The 14,766-nt window shown below is 42.6% G+C and overlaps 1 protein-coding gene across 3 annotated transcripts in view; it reads left to right on the plus strand.

Moving 5' to 3' along the window:
- Window positions 1-14,766, plus strand: part of ANTXR1 (ANTXR cell adhesion molecule 1) — a 64,072-nt gene that overhangs the window by 7,348 nt on the left and 41,958 nt on the right. For all 3 annotated transcript variants that reach the window (XR_011905848.1, XM_072357189.1, XM_072357190.1), the window contains exons 3-10: window positions 101-172; window positions 1,884-1,965; window positions 2,772-2,805; window positions 4,211-4,290; window positions 4,672-4,740; window positions 4,933-5,013; window positions 7,810-7,870; window positions 8,937-9,035. Coding sequence is in view for 2 of the 3 variants with exons in the window: in XM_072357189.1 (XP_072213290.1) it covers window positions 101-172; window positions 1,884-1,965; window positions 2,772-2,805; window positions 4,211-4,290; window positions 4,672-4,740; window positions 4,933-5,013; window positions 7,810-7,870; window positions 8,937-9,035 (578 nt within the window). In the remaining variant the exon portion in view is untranslated. The remainder of the gene's footprint in view (window positions 1-100; window positions 173-1,883; window positions 1,966-2,771; window positions 2,806-4,210; window positions 4,291-4,671; window positions 4,741-4,932; window positions 5,014-7,809; window positions 7,871-8,936; window positions 9,036-14,766) is intronic.

Raw genomic sequence — 14,766 nt, forward strand, 5'->3', positions numbered from 1 at the left:
TATAATCTTGGTAGAAATAAGAGCCCTTTAAGTTCGTTATTACACATACATTAAGCTGTGGTCTGGACCACCAAAATCACTTCTGTCTCTTTTTCTCCAGCCCTCAGCTGAGGATGTCCTTCATCGTTTTTTCAACCAGAGGAACGATTCTGATGAGATTAACAGAAGACAGGTAATACTTTTAAAAGCCCTTCTGCATCTTCCTCCTCTTCCCTTGCTCAGTGATCTCCAGCTCACAATCAACAACACGGTGCCATCTTTGTTCTTTCTCAAATGAATTAAATCACCTGCCTATCTCACATGTGACACTCACTCATGCCCGGAGGTCTCTTAAAGCACAATTTGTCTTCTGAATTTAAGCTTCTAAATGTCTTTCTTTCAGCAACTGAGCTTTAAAAACCCAGATACTGCTCTATCTGGAAGTCTGCTTTCCAGACGTTTTCAAGCTCTTGTGAAAAAAGAAAACCGAGGCCTCGTTGCATTTTGAAACATCTGTAGGGAGTTTTTTTCTGCAAACAAATGAGTGGAACTCCCTTCCCATAAAAACAAACTTGAAAACAGTACGTGATTGCCATTCTCTTGATGTAGAGATGGGAATGATTTCTCAGATGCCTGAATATAAGCAAAGTGTCAAAGATGGATTGCAAGAGTGTGTATTTTTGGCAATGACAGTTTGATTGTCATGTTTCTGAAGCATGTTCTTGTTGCTCCCTTGCAGATCCTCAAATTCATCCCAGTAAAATCTATGGGATTGATATATGTATATACTTTTTTCACTTTGCCTTCAAGAAGAGCTGGATGAGGTCCTTTAATCACTATTGCTTCCTTTGTTAGCTTCATTGCCACGTGGAGCAAAGATATATGTAACATATGTGAAGACCGTATAAGTCAGCATGTGTTTTACATATTGGATGTCTATGAAATTGCATACCAGAGCAGCTACTATAGAGAAATGAATAGGAAACTGGCCACTTTCCTAAAGAGCAGTCCACACACACATACCAACCCTGAAAAATGTCATTAAAGCCGGCCAGCCTAAATGTCTCTTGCCATTCACCACAACAATAAGCAAAAAGAGAATTAACCACATGTAAGTTGGTGCCAGAGAAAACCTGCTCCTGCCTCTGTCTGTCTCTCACCCTGGGAGCATACCCTGTTGCAGAGATATCTGGTCTCTTAAGGCTTTAAACTATGAGGCTTGCTATGTATGTTTCCCATGTGGAAATGTATTTCATATTTATGCAGCTGTCCTAGAAATGTCGACTGGGAACAGGATATTGATATGGTATTAGTCAAAAGCCAGCTGAATTGGAGGGCTGCTAGCTTTTTATCAGAGGTCTGAAAAACAAGGGGTGGGCTTCTTTCCAGTTCCTTGGCCTTTTTTGTAGGGAAGCTGGAAAAGTGGCAGAACTTTCTCCATCTTCCCCATGGCTCCATGTGGTCTATCAGCATGAAGGAGCCCAGAAAAGTGGTGGAGTCACTATCCAAAGCAGCTCTCAAGAAGAGGGTCAGTGTGGTTCTGAGGGACGTAGTGGGTGTCGTGGGGATAGATTGATAGTTGGACTCAGTTATCTTAGTGGTGTTTTCCAACCTCAATGATAGTATGGGCATGATGATGATAGTCCAACTATCAATACATCCCCACTAAACCATGTCAATCTGTGCCACTTCTACACGTTTCTGGAATGCCTCCATGGAGCACATTTGCTCTATTTTCTGCATCCTTAGAAAGGTATCCAGACATTGCCTTAGCCTGTATAAAGATTGAGTTAATTCTTTTTTTCCCCATCTCTATCTGAATTCAGCCACGCATGTCTTCACCGGGCTATCAAGTCCTGATACACTTGGTCTCGGATATAACAGTTCATTTGCATTCATTTCAGGGAACAGATACGTCAGGGTCTAGAAGAGCTTCAGAAAGTCCTTCCAGGAGGTGACACATACATGCATGAAGGATTTGAAAGGGTAACTAGATGCATGTTAGAGTGTATTTAACTGTGTCTGGGTTATTGGGGTTGGTTGGGGTCTGAGACCATGGCCGTAACCTGTTCACTGTCGTGGACAAACTAATGCTACTAAAAAGTTCCTGCCTATTCCAGTCTCCTCCTGTATTTTGCAAGGTCAGGAGTCTGTCTAAACCTCTAGTAGGGGAAATCCTGAAATGCTTCTCATTCTGCACTACATGTGCATTTTTGAGGACCGGGAAACTGTCTATTGAAAAATGTATCTGAACGCACCTCAAAAATGGAGGTGGCAAAAACAGTAGCAACCAAATTTAAAATGTGGAAGAGAATGGAGATTTACAAACGGAGTGTTTTTCTGCCAGCATTTTAGTTCTTAGTTTTGCAACGTTGAAGCTTTTGTTCTTCTGCCTTGCAAAATACACTTGCGTGTAGTTAAGGAGATAGAAGTATACGGATATCTCTTTGCAGTTGGTTTGTTTCCAATTGGAGTGGTTGACCTAGAAGTGCTGGAGAGTATATATCATGGACATGGGCTGTTTCTAAAGTAGGAAGGTGAATGTGATTTCCAGATGGAGTAGTGGGAGATGATGACTGCCCAGCGGTCTTAGGATTTCTTTGAGTTAATGCTTTAGAAGAGTCATGCAGTGAAAGCCACAGGCAAGAAACTTGTTCTGTGAAGCCAATAAGAGGTCATCTGTAGGCTACAATCATGATATCCTCACTGCCGTCTTCTCTTTCTTTCTGGTGCATGTGTAGATGCCCACAGGATTATTATTTATTGCTAATAATCTTCTGATTTAATTTCAGGCAAGTGAACAGATTTACTATGAAAATGTTCATGGTGAGAGACTTTCCTGATCCATTAAATGTTTTTTCCTTCTTTACTGATACCATTAATTGATTTGAAATGCAGCTTTGCTGCAAGAAAACTAGTGGGTGGTTCCTGTTCTTAAAGGAGTTCAGTGCTCTTCAGGGTAGTTGCTCCTGAAGGGGGAAAAAAAACAGATTGAGCTTTAGGGGTCCAGAGCTATAACAAGTGTTTTTCAGGCCAAAAGTGAGAAGCCTGACTGACTGAAGGTACCTATTGGTGTTAAAACTATCTGGTACATGGTGTTCTTTTTGCTTGAGGACTCAAGTAACCATTTCTTCTTCCTTTTGAAACGTGAGAACACGGGGATGCTGTTCAGTAAATGTATTTTTCAACAAGCAATTAGCACATGTAATAGTAAGTGCAGACGCTTCCAAAATATTTCTTCTTTCTTCCTTGTAATTAGCACAAAGTCTTTCTGCACTGGAAAGCACAAGGTAGAAATAAAACATCTCTTCTTGGAAACTGAAAGACAGGAGGCCAGATGTTTGAGTAAAAAACCAGTGCTAGTGGCTTTGCAGGGCTACTCATGAATGAAACAAAGCTTTGGGACTGAGCTATAAAATCCAACTGCAGCAGGAAGGAATAAATACCTACAGTAACTCTGTTGGGAATTGATAATGTTTTTACATGCTTGTATTACATATTGCATTTAAACAGTGTGCCACACAAAAACAGGTTGAAGAAGCAGTGTACAACTGGGTCCTCAAGCCAATGCTGGCCCATCTACTTTGGCTTTACAAGTGCTGTGCCATTAACTTTCTATAACAAGTTATATCTACAGAGCTCCTATGGACCTGTAATAAGCCTGTTGCCAGAAATGATTGAATCCTATTTGTCTGCTCCTGAAAAATCAATATAAACTTGTAAAACCTAAGTTATAATCAATTCAAGGAGAAGACAGCGGTGTTTAATCATGATGCTGAAATATGTTACATAGACAGACTGAAGAATATAAGTCATTTTCCTACCAAATCTATTTAAATCCCAATTCAGCTTTTCATCATGAGCTGAAACTCTCTGCATTTCTTGAATTTACAGCATTAATAAAAATAGGAATTAATAGCTCAGAACAATTCGCTTAATTTTTCTTGCTGCTTAATCTATTGGTTTGAAATACTGAAATAGTTATGAATTTCTGTTAAAAATCAATGGCACCTCAAAGGAGTATGGACTAAAACTGGTGGTGCAGGCAGGTGCCCAAATGGAAAGAGCGTGCAGAAATTCACATCCTCTGAAAATGGGTTGGCTGAAGGGAATAAGGGCATGGGACTAATGCTAACCATTTCCAGTCTAGCAGTTCATTAGTAAGATGTTTTCTATGTTAATTGAACAAACGTTACTCAAAACGTGGAACTAAAGAACTCTGTGTATTTAGGTTACAGAACTGCGAGTGTCATCATTGCACTGACAGATGGAGAACTCCATGAAGACCTATTTTTCTACTCTGAGAGGGAGGTAAGTCTTGCACATTTTTAGCCAGACAGGGAGCAGAACATCTAAATGTCTAGTTCTGCTGCTTCAAAGGCAAAATATAGAGGAAATCTTTTATCCTAGGGACAAAACTTTCATCAAAGCCTATAATAGAATCATAGAATGGCTTGAGATGGTAGGGACAGGTCTTCTCAATCTATCCCAGGTGCAGTTTTAAATCCAATAACAGAAAAAAAGGGGGTTATGTTGTGGATGAAAAACAATATTGCTGAAGCACGAATGTCAGGAACGTAAGGCTTTTCTTTCTAGCTGTTCATCACCTTTTCTTCCCTTCTGAAATAAAAAATATACAAGAAAAACGTATTTGTTTTTAGAGGTGAATGAGCAGTTTGTTTTTTATTCCAGGCCAATCGGTCAAGAGAGCTGGGAGCAACAGTATATTGTGTTGGTGTGAAGGACTTCAATGAAACCCAGGTAAGCAAGTGCTCATTGAGTCTACTGGGGTATATGGCAAAGGCATTTGGCACAGACACAATGTCCAGACTTGGGTTTGTTTTTTTTTTGCAAGTGAATGAATATGAAGAACTAACTTCTCATGTGCTGCCTGACGACTAATTGATCTCGTTCTTTGCATTTCTGTTTTATTTACTTACACCGCGCCATCAGCTGGCAAGAATTGCTGACAGCAAAGATCATGTCTTTCCTGTGAATGATGGTTTTGAAGCCCTGCAGGGAATTATTGACTCTGTAAGTATTTTTAATCAAATATTTGCATGTATACGTGTTAGAATTTGTTACCCAGTAGTTAAAGTCCTTTTAGGGACATGTGTTTTGTTCATTTTGGTGCAGGCTTTGTTAGTTGATATAACACAGATGTAATATACAACTTGAAGCTGGGGAGGGTTGGTTCACCAGGGGGGTCTCAGATTTCTGTGTTTATGGTGGTTGCACACTATTCTGACCACGTAGTACTATGCAAAAAAGACCTGCTTCCACAGCACAGGCATGGTTTTCCCCAGTTCTTTTGCATGCAGATGGAATCCCCTGTGTATTGGCTTTCTAATAGGTCCAAGCGTGGGCCCACGACCTCAGTCAGGTGTTGCATCTCATTTAAGCAAGCAAGAAAACAATAAAAAGCTCTATTTTGCTTCCCAGACCTGCATTCCCTTTGCAGCTCTTTTTAATGAATTCCAGAAACAGTCCTGACTCCCTTTCCAGTTGTGCTTAAGATAGAGGAAGACTTCAGCCTCTAGGAACTTCAGCTGACGGGTGCAAGATTTATCAGCCCTGGAAAGGAGGGTCACAAGAAGCAATTACACAGTAGTGAGCCTGATTCCTGCTGATAATGTGGTAGTATTGTCATATGGGGATCATGCTTTCTCTCATCCCTTCCAGACAGTCTGAACACCGGCACATATCCTATAAGGCAGATAGCGCCTTGCATTGAAGTGATTGCAATAGGCTGTGTAAAATGGAGGTGTGTGAAAGGAATGGTAAGAAGGAAATTAATCACTGTGTAGAAAAAATAAAGAGGCTGTAGATTCTAGCCAGAAAACAAGCTGCCTTTGTATTTCGTACCTGCAAAGTACCTCTTTCTTAGTGTAAACATAGTATTAATGTTTGTAAGAGAGCCTTTTCCTGTTGAAAGAGCCATGAGATTTGGAAGCCATGAACTTCTTTCAGCTCTCATATAAATGCTGGCATAGCAAAGATGCTCAGTCATGTGAGAAAGGGATTGGTTAAGCTACAAGGTACTGGCTGATGTAAGAGGGGAAGGGAATATAAAATGATGAGTCTGGGAGAGATTAGTGCTTGAAATCACCCTTGAGATGTGTAGACTTGAGTTTGCTCTGGCCTGCAGTGATTTGATGTGAACTCTGTGTTCCTGCAGAGGCAGCCCAACTCTTCTCCCCTTATCCCAGGGAGCAAATCTTCCCTCACCTTTTGCATGTGCAGAGGCGGTGGGCTTTGAGGTCTCTCCAAGAGGGTGGGAGCTGGGAGAGGTAGTGATTGGGGCTGGCTCTCTGCTGGGTCTGCATCTGCTGAGCAAAGCCATTCAGGGTGGTGGGTCTGCATGTCTCAGAACACCCTGCCCTTGCTTTCCAGCCAGCCCATGGAAGCCAGCAAGCCTTCAGCGAGCAGCTGCAAGGAGCCCTGCTCTGTGCTGTTAATGCAGGACTGTATCCCACTGCTTGAGCACCACCAAGCTATTTGGACTGTGCTTATATAAACTGAAACATGAGGGTGAAGAAACCCTCCAAAAGAGTGGTCAGGTACTGGAACAGGCTGCTTGAAGATGTAGTTGAGGCATTGTCCCTGCAGGTGTTCAAGAAACATTCAGATGTTGTGCTAAGGGATGTGGTTTAGTGGAGTAATATTGTTGGTAGATGGTTGCTTGGACTAGATGACCTTGGAGGTCTATTCCAACCTTAATGGTTCTAGGATACTATGATTTCACTGAGTGTAAGAAAGATTGTCCTTAGGGTCCACCTTTCTGTTGTTGTCACTGTTGCATTTTCTGTCCCTTTAGAATTCTTCTGATGTTTTCCTGCTCAGCTCTCAGCTGTTGACCTTCTCTCTTTCTTTTTTCCTTCCTAACAGTTCCTGTGTAATCTCGTTCCTGCAAATCTTCTTTCTCCTCACTTGTCAGGCTGCCAGAGGCTCAGATGGTTCTGCTTCCCTCCGTCCCTTGGTACCCTGTCAGTCTCTTCCAGCTCTTCTTCTGAGTAACTCAAACTTTCTTGTTAAAGAGATAATAACGATAGCTCCATGCAAGTAGATAACTGAGGCAGAGAACCGTGATTGCAGATAAAAAGAAAACAAAACAGAAAACAAAAACCCCAACAAAAAAAATTACAACAGATCCTCTCTTACAGAATTTATTGTGTTGGTTGCTTCTCTTTCCTTGCAGATGTTTCAATTTAACGTTGGGAAAATAATTCTCATGTTGGATTTGAGTCACGATGCTTGGCTGACATTTGCTTGCCTCTCAGAGCTGACCTACATTTTGCATTGCATCGTGTAGGGGCTGCTCAGCCCAGCCTTGAACACCCACCACTCTTGGTCACTGCTGCTGCTTTCACGGGGGCTCACAAATGCTGTCACAAGTCTGTTGATTGTGTGTAGCAGATAATTGGAGTCTTCAAAGGAGGGGGGAAGGCTGCAAAGAGCAAATAACAGCCTGAGAAATTCTAACGTAGCACGGGAATGAATTGAATACAAATCTAGTGTGGTCTTCCTGACTTGCAGGTAGTCTGCCAAGGCTGATGCTGAAGTATTTATGTAAATCACTGCCTACATGTTAAGTGGTTGAAGGCGGTGCCAACCCTTATGAAAGAAATACTGCTTTACTTAAGTTTCTTGCCAGCTTAATCTAAGTGGGAGCAAACCCACTATAAATGAAGAAAAACGATCCTATATCTTCATTTTGCAGTGTTAAGCATTTAGATGACAACAAGTGCTCTCTCAAGCTTTTGCATTCGCGTACCTCCAGAATAATATAATTCTCAGACATTTTGTGACATTTATTTTCTGTCTGTTTAGATTTTGAAGAAATCCTGTATAGAAATTCTGGCTGCAGAGCCTTCCAGTATATGTGCGGGAGGTAAGTGTCAATGGAGGTGCTATCTGTTGACTCATACCATTCCCTCTTTGTGTGGTTGTTCTGATAGCATTGTGTAATGGACATTGTGGCTTTAAAATCCTGGCAAACATATCTACATTCTGTAGAACAGCCATTTTGGAAGAAAGCCTGAGAACCATTTTAGCATCTTCCATCTCCTCTGAGCTCCATGTTTGTTGAATGTATTGCATTTGGTTAAGGGGAGAGGTTGGGAGCAGGCTGAGCTTTGCGGGGTAGAATGAGACCCTGATGCACTTAGGCACTTAGTAGCAACGCATCTGTCTGAACTGCTTGTTTCCAAATGGTGTGTTTTTGCACCAGGATAGAAATGCACTGTGCTTGCTGGATCTGTTCACTTCAATCCCAAGCAGAGACAGGATCTCCATGGTTAATCTGACATCATTGATACGCTATTCTTTGACTGTACATGAACTCTTATTCCCCAGCAGTTGAGATTTCTGTGATTTCTCTTAAGTATTCATCAGCCCCCGCACTCCAGAACACAGCTCTTCTCCCTCGTTCTTCCCAAATGCTCTTGGACTGCACATAATGGGGCTGTCAAGCAGCTTTCCCTGGCTAGATGTGGTGGGATGATTTGCAACTTGGCTGTAAATGAGTGGAAGGGAGCCCAGATTCCAGAGCAAAGCTGCCTTTTATTATTATTTTTTTTACAAGTACAGTGTATGAGTCCTTAAGGGAGATGAAAGAAGATGGGGACTGTAAAGTGCAAGGGGAAAACTGAATCTGCAAATGCCCATTCCTTGTTGCTCCTTGGGATTTTAAAACTAGGGGGGGTTATTTCTGATGCACTGTGTTTCCTCCTGCGTTGTCTTGGATCAGAAACGTTTTGCATTCCATTATCATTCACCAAAAGGAACATCAGAGGTAATACTGAGTGTTTCTCCTAGATAGCAACAGGAACTGTGGGGGCTGGCTCCTTCCCCATGGTGGGGAGACACAGAGGGTGAACATGATGGACATTCCTTGTCCAAGTGACTATTGTTTGCCTCCCTATGGATTGGTAACCTGTTGTTTGTCTTTGCTACAGAGTCATTCCAGGTTGTTGTGAGAGGAAATGGATTTCGACACGCTCGTAATGTCGACAGAGTGCTCTGCAGCTTCAGGATCAATGACACGGTCACTCTCAGTAAGCTTTCTTATTTCTTTGTGGGTTTTTTTTTTACCCTGAGTTTGCACTAGCTGGCAATTGCCTGGAAAACATATCGGATTTTCAAATGCTTTGGCTGTGACGGCAATCATTATGGGATGAAGAAGGGAAAACCAACCTCATCGCATGGCTCCATCAGGGGTGGGAGGAAGACAGCTAGGAACTGCTAAGCTTGGATTTGTGGAGAAGGGTGATGGCATAGAATCATGGCACATCAAAGCCTGAGTGCCTAGTGTTTTTGTGAAGGGTACTGAGGGCCACTTAATTGGAGGAACCCATGATCCTATTGTTCTTATCTTGCATACCTCTAAATCCACATAGGAAATCAGACTGCGTATTTCATATCTCGCACCACCAGTGACAGTAGAATTCATTTTCCCTAGCATGGGATCTGTTCAGATGCTGTTGTGAAGGTAGACCTGACCTGATACAAGTCTAATGCTTCAGTGTTAGATTTGCTCGTACTGCAACATCTGTGCAATTGGGTTATTGATAGCAAGCAGGTGGTACCTATGAAACTGCATCTCCTGGGAATTAAAGGGATTGGGTCAATGTGCATTCACTAATGTCACAGTTTGTGGATGAGCTAAGAATAAAATGCAGCTATCGGCACTGCAACTGTAGGCATTAACTTCAAGATCACCTTTCAAAACATTTCACTGAGTCAGAAGAAGATTAAGAGCCGCGGTGTCTCCTTATAATAATCTGGCACAGCATCTCAGTCTTGAAAGCTGTAATGTGAGCACAGAATGTGATATGACTAACAGATAAAATCAGAGCGAGAACATTAGCTAAATCCTGAGCTGAATTTCTGGCTATAAAAAGATGGCAGTCTCAGTAATATTGCTTTTAATCCACTGACCTCAGGTCTCCCAATGAACTTTTTTGGGGTGTGCTTTACAATGGGTTAGCATTACTGGGGAATCTTTTTTCAGTGCAGTTGGGCTGATAAACAACCACAGAAGGAGATTAAGCAGCATGTGAAGGAAAGCAAAAGGCAGATGTGAGCTCAGGGGAAAATGTGCTTTCTGAAGCAGGGATGAAGATGATGCTAAAAATAATCTTTGAAGTGGGACAGCAGTCTTTGTTTTTGGGAGACTTTCTCTTCTCTAGCTACTTATCCAGCACCCAATTGAGTTCGGTAAGAAATGTATGGGGAGCATCCTTGCTTAAAGGGACCTGGGGATTCTGGTGGATACCAAGTAAGTCAACAGTGAGCCACTGCAGTAATAGAAGGCAAATCAGGTTCTGGGTTGCATCTGTAGGGGCATTGCTAGAGTTGGTGCAGATCTCCTTTTTCAGTGGCCATCCTTCTTTTCTCTCCTGTGTAAAGGCTGTTCAGTACTTCATTTGCTGCTCCGTTTTGTATCTTGTCTATGGCTTGCAAGTTCCTTCTTTACTTGAGGCTACACAGGCTGTGACCTGCCATCTGTGCTGCATCCCAATAGCTTCGGAGCTCAGCTTCCTGGCTCTGATGCACGACATTCATTCCTGGAAACACCCTAAAGTCCTTCATAGAGTTGAGAATGTCATCCATCAGCTTTTCTCTATTCAGTGCATCCCATCCATGGAGACGCAAAAACATCCAGTGTTGCCAATGGGAGGAACTGCTTGCAAGGGTTACTTCACTCCCAAACACTGTGACCTGGTGCTGGTGGGGGTCAGGAAAAGACTCCTTCCTCCTTTTTTGTTGTGTGCTGTCTCTGTAGCTGAATAATTTTCTACAGTGCCCGTCATCATCATTTTACAGTAGCTTTCAGGAAAGATCAGCTTCTCTTATTGCAACCCATAGGCTTTTTTCCTTGAAGCTGCCTTCTTATGTCCACAAAATGGCCATGGGAAATAATGATGAGGGCCAGAAACATCCCCCAGTCCTCTGACCTGATGTATTCACTGTGTCCTGAATCAGTGCATAGGTGAAAAGTGAGCTCATTCTCCTTGGCACCACACCAAGACTTCTCCATTCATTCTGCACAGTCCTAGAGTGCTTGATGCAGTGACCTGGAAACGGGAGGCCAAAAAACTCCACTTCTGAGTTCAAACTGTTCCCAGATTGAAGGAATCCAACAGTTTCTCATCAGGGCTCCCAGATCCACGTCTCTCCTGGCACAAATTGGCACAGCTGTGTTAAGTTTAAGCTCCTCTATGTGGGAATATACCTGAATACTTTTGCTTTACTACAGCCCGCAGCTCCAGCTTGTATTCTCCCTTGTCCACTTAGATGCAAACAGTTTAACATCAGCATTAACTCAAAGGGAGGTTTATGGAAACCTTATGGAGAGCGGATGGCTCAGCTGTTTTTGTTTGCTTGAAACTTCTTGGGCTCTGGTTGTATCAGGGAGGGAGGTGTTTTTAAAGATAACACTATGCCAGAAGTTCCTGAAACCTTAAATTATCCCTGATGAAATATAGACCAGCACAGCTAGGACTCGCTGAGGTTTAGGGCATGAGCTAATAGATTTTTATTGGGATTACTGGCAGAGAAAAGTGGCAGGTGAAGAGCGTTGGCTCATCATGTTCATAGCTATGGGATAGAAAAAAAAACAATAGTAATTAAAAAAGGAACATCTGTAGAAACCATGAAGAATATTTGGCTGCACGGAGCTGTAATCAGATGCATGTTCAACAGCAAGGGTGTTTTCTGCCAGCAGCCGGACCTAGGAGAATTGGTTTCAGACTGCACAAGAGTTAAAATTAATTATCCAGTGCAGTGACTTATGACTGCTCTGTGGTGCTAAAATGTCTTTGTCTGCCCAGATTGTGCAGGATCCAGCAAAGATAGCTCTGGGCAAGGAGGCAAGCTCTGTCCTAGGCAATTTAAAACCCAATGGAGGGATGAAAGATGGGTGAGGAAGCAGTACTGCACCACAGCAGAGATAGGAGCAAACCTTGTTGCATTCTAATGAATGCTGTGGACGCTTTGTCAAACCTGATTCTTTCAAATTAGTCTTAGAGATTATTACAGTTTTTCATCACCTGGTAACAGAAGCAAGGAAAAAAGAGGCAAGGATGATGAGAGCATGGCCTATCTATGACCGGAATGGTCTGTACAGGGAGCTGTGTCCCCAAGCTGCCCAGCAAATGCCTTCTAAAAAGTCTTCTGCTTTTGAAGCAGATTGCTAATCGTACCTTTTCTTTCCTTTTCCTGGCAGCATTGTACTTTTCTTGTGATACCTTCCATACTTTCTCATTATCTTGACCGCTCTCAGCACAGAAAAGTTCTGCTCTGCACTTTCACTCCAATCTCTGAGTTCCCTGATTTCATGATGCTTTAAAGCCCCATCAAATGTTTCCTCTTATATATATCTTTTTTTCTATTGAGCAAACTCCATCGAGTTATTCTGAGGATGTGACCTTTGTGAAGGACACGAGCTATGCCTCTGTTTCCCCTAGAAGGAATAGAAAATTTCCTTCCAGTTCCCTTCCCTCCATCTAGAGGTGATTATGAATGTGATATCATTGCTACGTGCTTATCTCTATCTTCCCCCCCATCCTCTAAACTCAGCTCTGGCTTTGGCATTTGTAGCTCATGTGTTCCTACACATAACAGAGCAATCATAGCATGATCTCAATGTGGTTTTCATTACAGCATTAACAAAACATTCTCTCTTTATTTTTGGGCCTTCTCATAGGCCCTTCAGTGTTCCAGTGTCTTTCTGCATTCCTACATCCCCACAAAGTGGATCTGAAGTAAAAACTTTGCTTGCAGAGTTGTCACAAGGAGTGGCATAAGAAGAGTCAGCCAGGATGAAGTGAGATTGGGTTTTGGTAGTTGGTGCAGGGAATAACAGAGGTATGTTGAGTTTCTAGAGGAATAATGGAAGTGCTCAGGGCTACTTATTTCATAGAGTCCTAGGATCACGAAGGTTGGAAAAGACATCTAAGATCATCTAGTCCAGCCATCCACCTACTGCCAATATTGCCTACTAGACGCATTGACCCTTTCCTTTAACATCTCCAGGGACAGTGACTCCACCACTTCCCTTGGCAGCCTGACCCAAAGGTTGGTCTCAGGTGGACTGAGGACCAAAGAGAGAACAACCTCTTTAGCACAGACGTTCCTGAGGGAATCTCATGTGAGAGCAGCCAGATTCCCCTGATTTGTCTGTATTAGTTTAACAGAAACCAGTGTCATCTCTCCTGCAGATGCAGAAGACAAGATCAGGGCATTCGGAGTTGCACATTAGTCAAACACAAATCACAAATGCTCCTTTATTTGACAAGGGTAATAGCAGAAGGAAATTGTTGGTCTGTGATGCATGGAAAGTTTGGCAAACAGCTTTCACAGCCTTTCCTGAACTAAAATAATGCAGATATTGCAAGCCCAACAGTCAGCATTGGTAGCACTGAGATGGCAATCTGAACACAGTTTTCTTTAAGAGATCTTTGCAGTCAGTTTTCAGTCTGCCCATTGGTTGTTGGATGAGTTGTTAAGGAAGAAAAGGCAGTTTTGATTTCAGCTTACTTATACGGCATAAATGCTGCCTTTCTTTGTCACCTTTGGGGTTTTATTCCTTTGGTTTAGTTTTGCTCTTCTGCGTTAAAACATCATGCATATATTGAGGCTGTTAGTATTATAGTTGGGAAGTACTCCAAGTCCTGGCTTGCCAAAAGGCTACACCCTGCTAATGGCAAAAGAAACTACACACTAATGTTAGGACTAATAGATTTTACAGGCTACAGATAGCTGTTAAAAGCTATAGGAATGCTGGATAGTGAATTACGGGAATTTGAGCAGTAGAAAGCGCCTTGTTGAAAGGGCATCTATAGAAACCAGATGTATTCTGGGGAGATGTTTGACCCTTCTCCATTTCTGCGCACAGCTGTGAAGTGATTATTAATTTTAGCTACCTGTTTATGCTGTGTGCCCTATGGGCTTCTTTTACAGTGAGAACCTTATTTTGCTTGATGCAGTGATCGGGGTGGATAGGTAAGGAGCTCCTTGCTGTAGGTGGGCTTTCTCAAAGGTGAAGCGTCGCAACACATCCTGAAGCTCTGCCCATAACTGATGTCTGCAATGCATTTCTATAAATGTGGCAAAGGAGTCTAGATGACTTCTGCAGGGCTGCAAGGCCAGCTAGCGGCCGAGCTGAGAAGGGAAATTGCTTTCTGTGCAGCAAAACCAGCAACGCGGAGCGGCCCCTGCCTCCTCCACCAGCATCATCAGCTGACGGGAGTCCAAACCACAACATTCAGCTTTGGCATGATATCTGGAGCTCAGGAGCATTCAGGCCCATCTCGTACTGCATGGGAGTGCAGCAAGTTTTTATGCAGCATGCAAGAAGAAAAGCGTCCTTTCAAATGTGTCCTGCAGATAGAGGTGCGAATAGCAGATGAGAAGTGTTGTTTTGTTTGGTTTCTCAATGTAAGTTTTCCAGGAAGGAGCTGGATGGACAGAGTTTTGCAAACCGAATGGATCCTCTTTTGTTTAGAGCTAAGCAATAGTCACTCATTTTTGTGGTGAAACACAAGCATTCTCCAAACAAAATAATCTCTCTGTGTAGCCAACCTTGCCAGCCATGAGGCTGATGCACTTTCTAGAGAGGCATAGATGTAATGCAAGTGAAGAGATGGGAAGGGAGAGAAACAGAAACAAAAAGCTGAGGAGTTCCAGTGCAAAATTAAACCAGCTTTTGTTTTAGTGGTTGCTGGCATGGAGCATTCAATGGCCTTGGCTGCTGGTGTTAGCAAAGGAGAAAACAAGACATTG

This window comes from Excalfactoria chinensis, chromosome 25, assembly GCF_039878825.1.
Source record: "Excalfactoria chinensis isolate bCotChi1 chromosome 25, bCotChi1.hap2, whole genome shotgun sequence".
NCBI lineage: Eukaryota > Metazoa > Chordata > Aves > Galliformes > Phasianidae > Excalfactoria > Excalfactoria chinensis.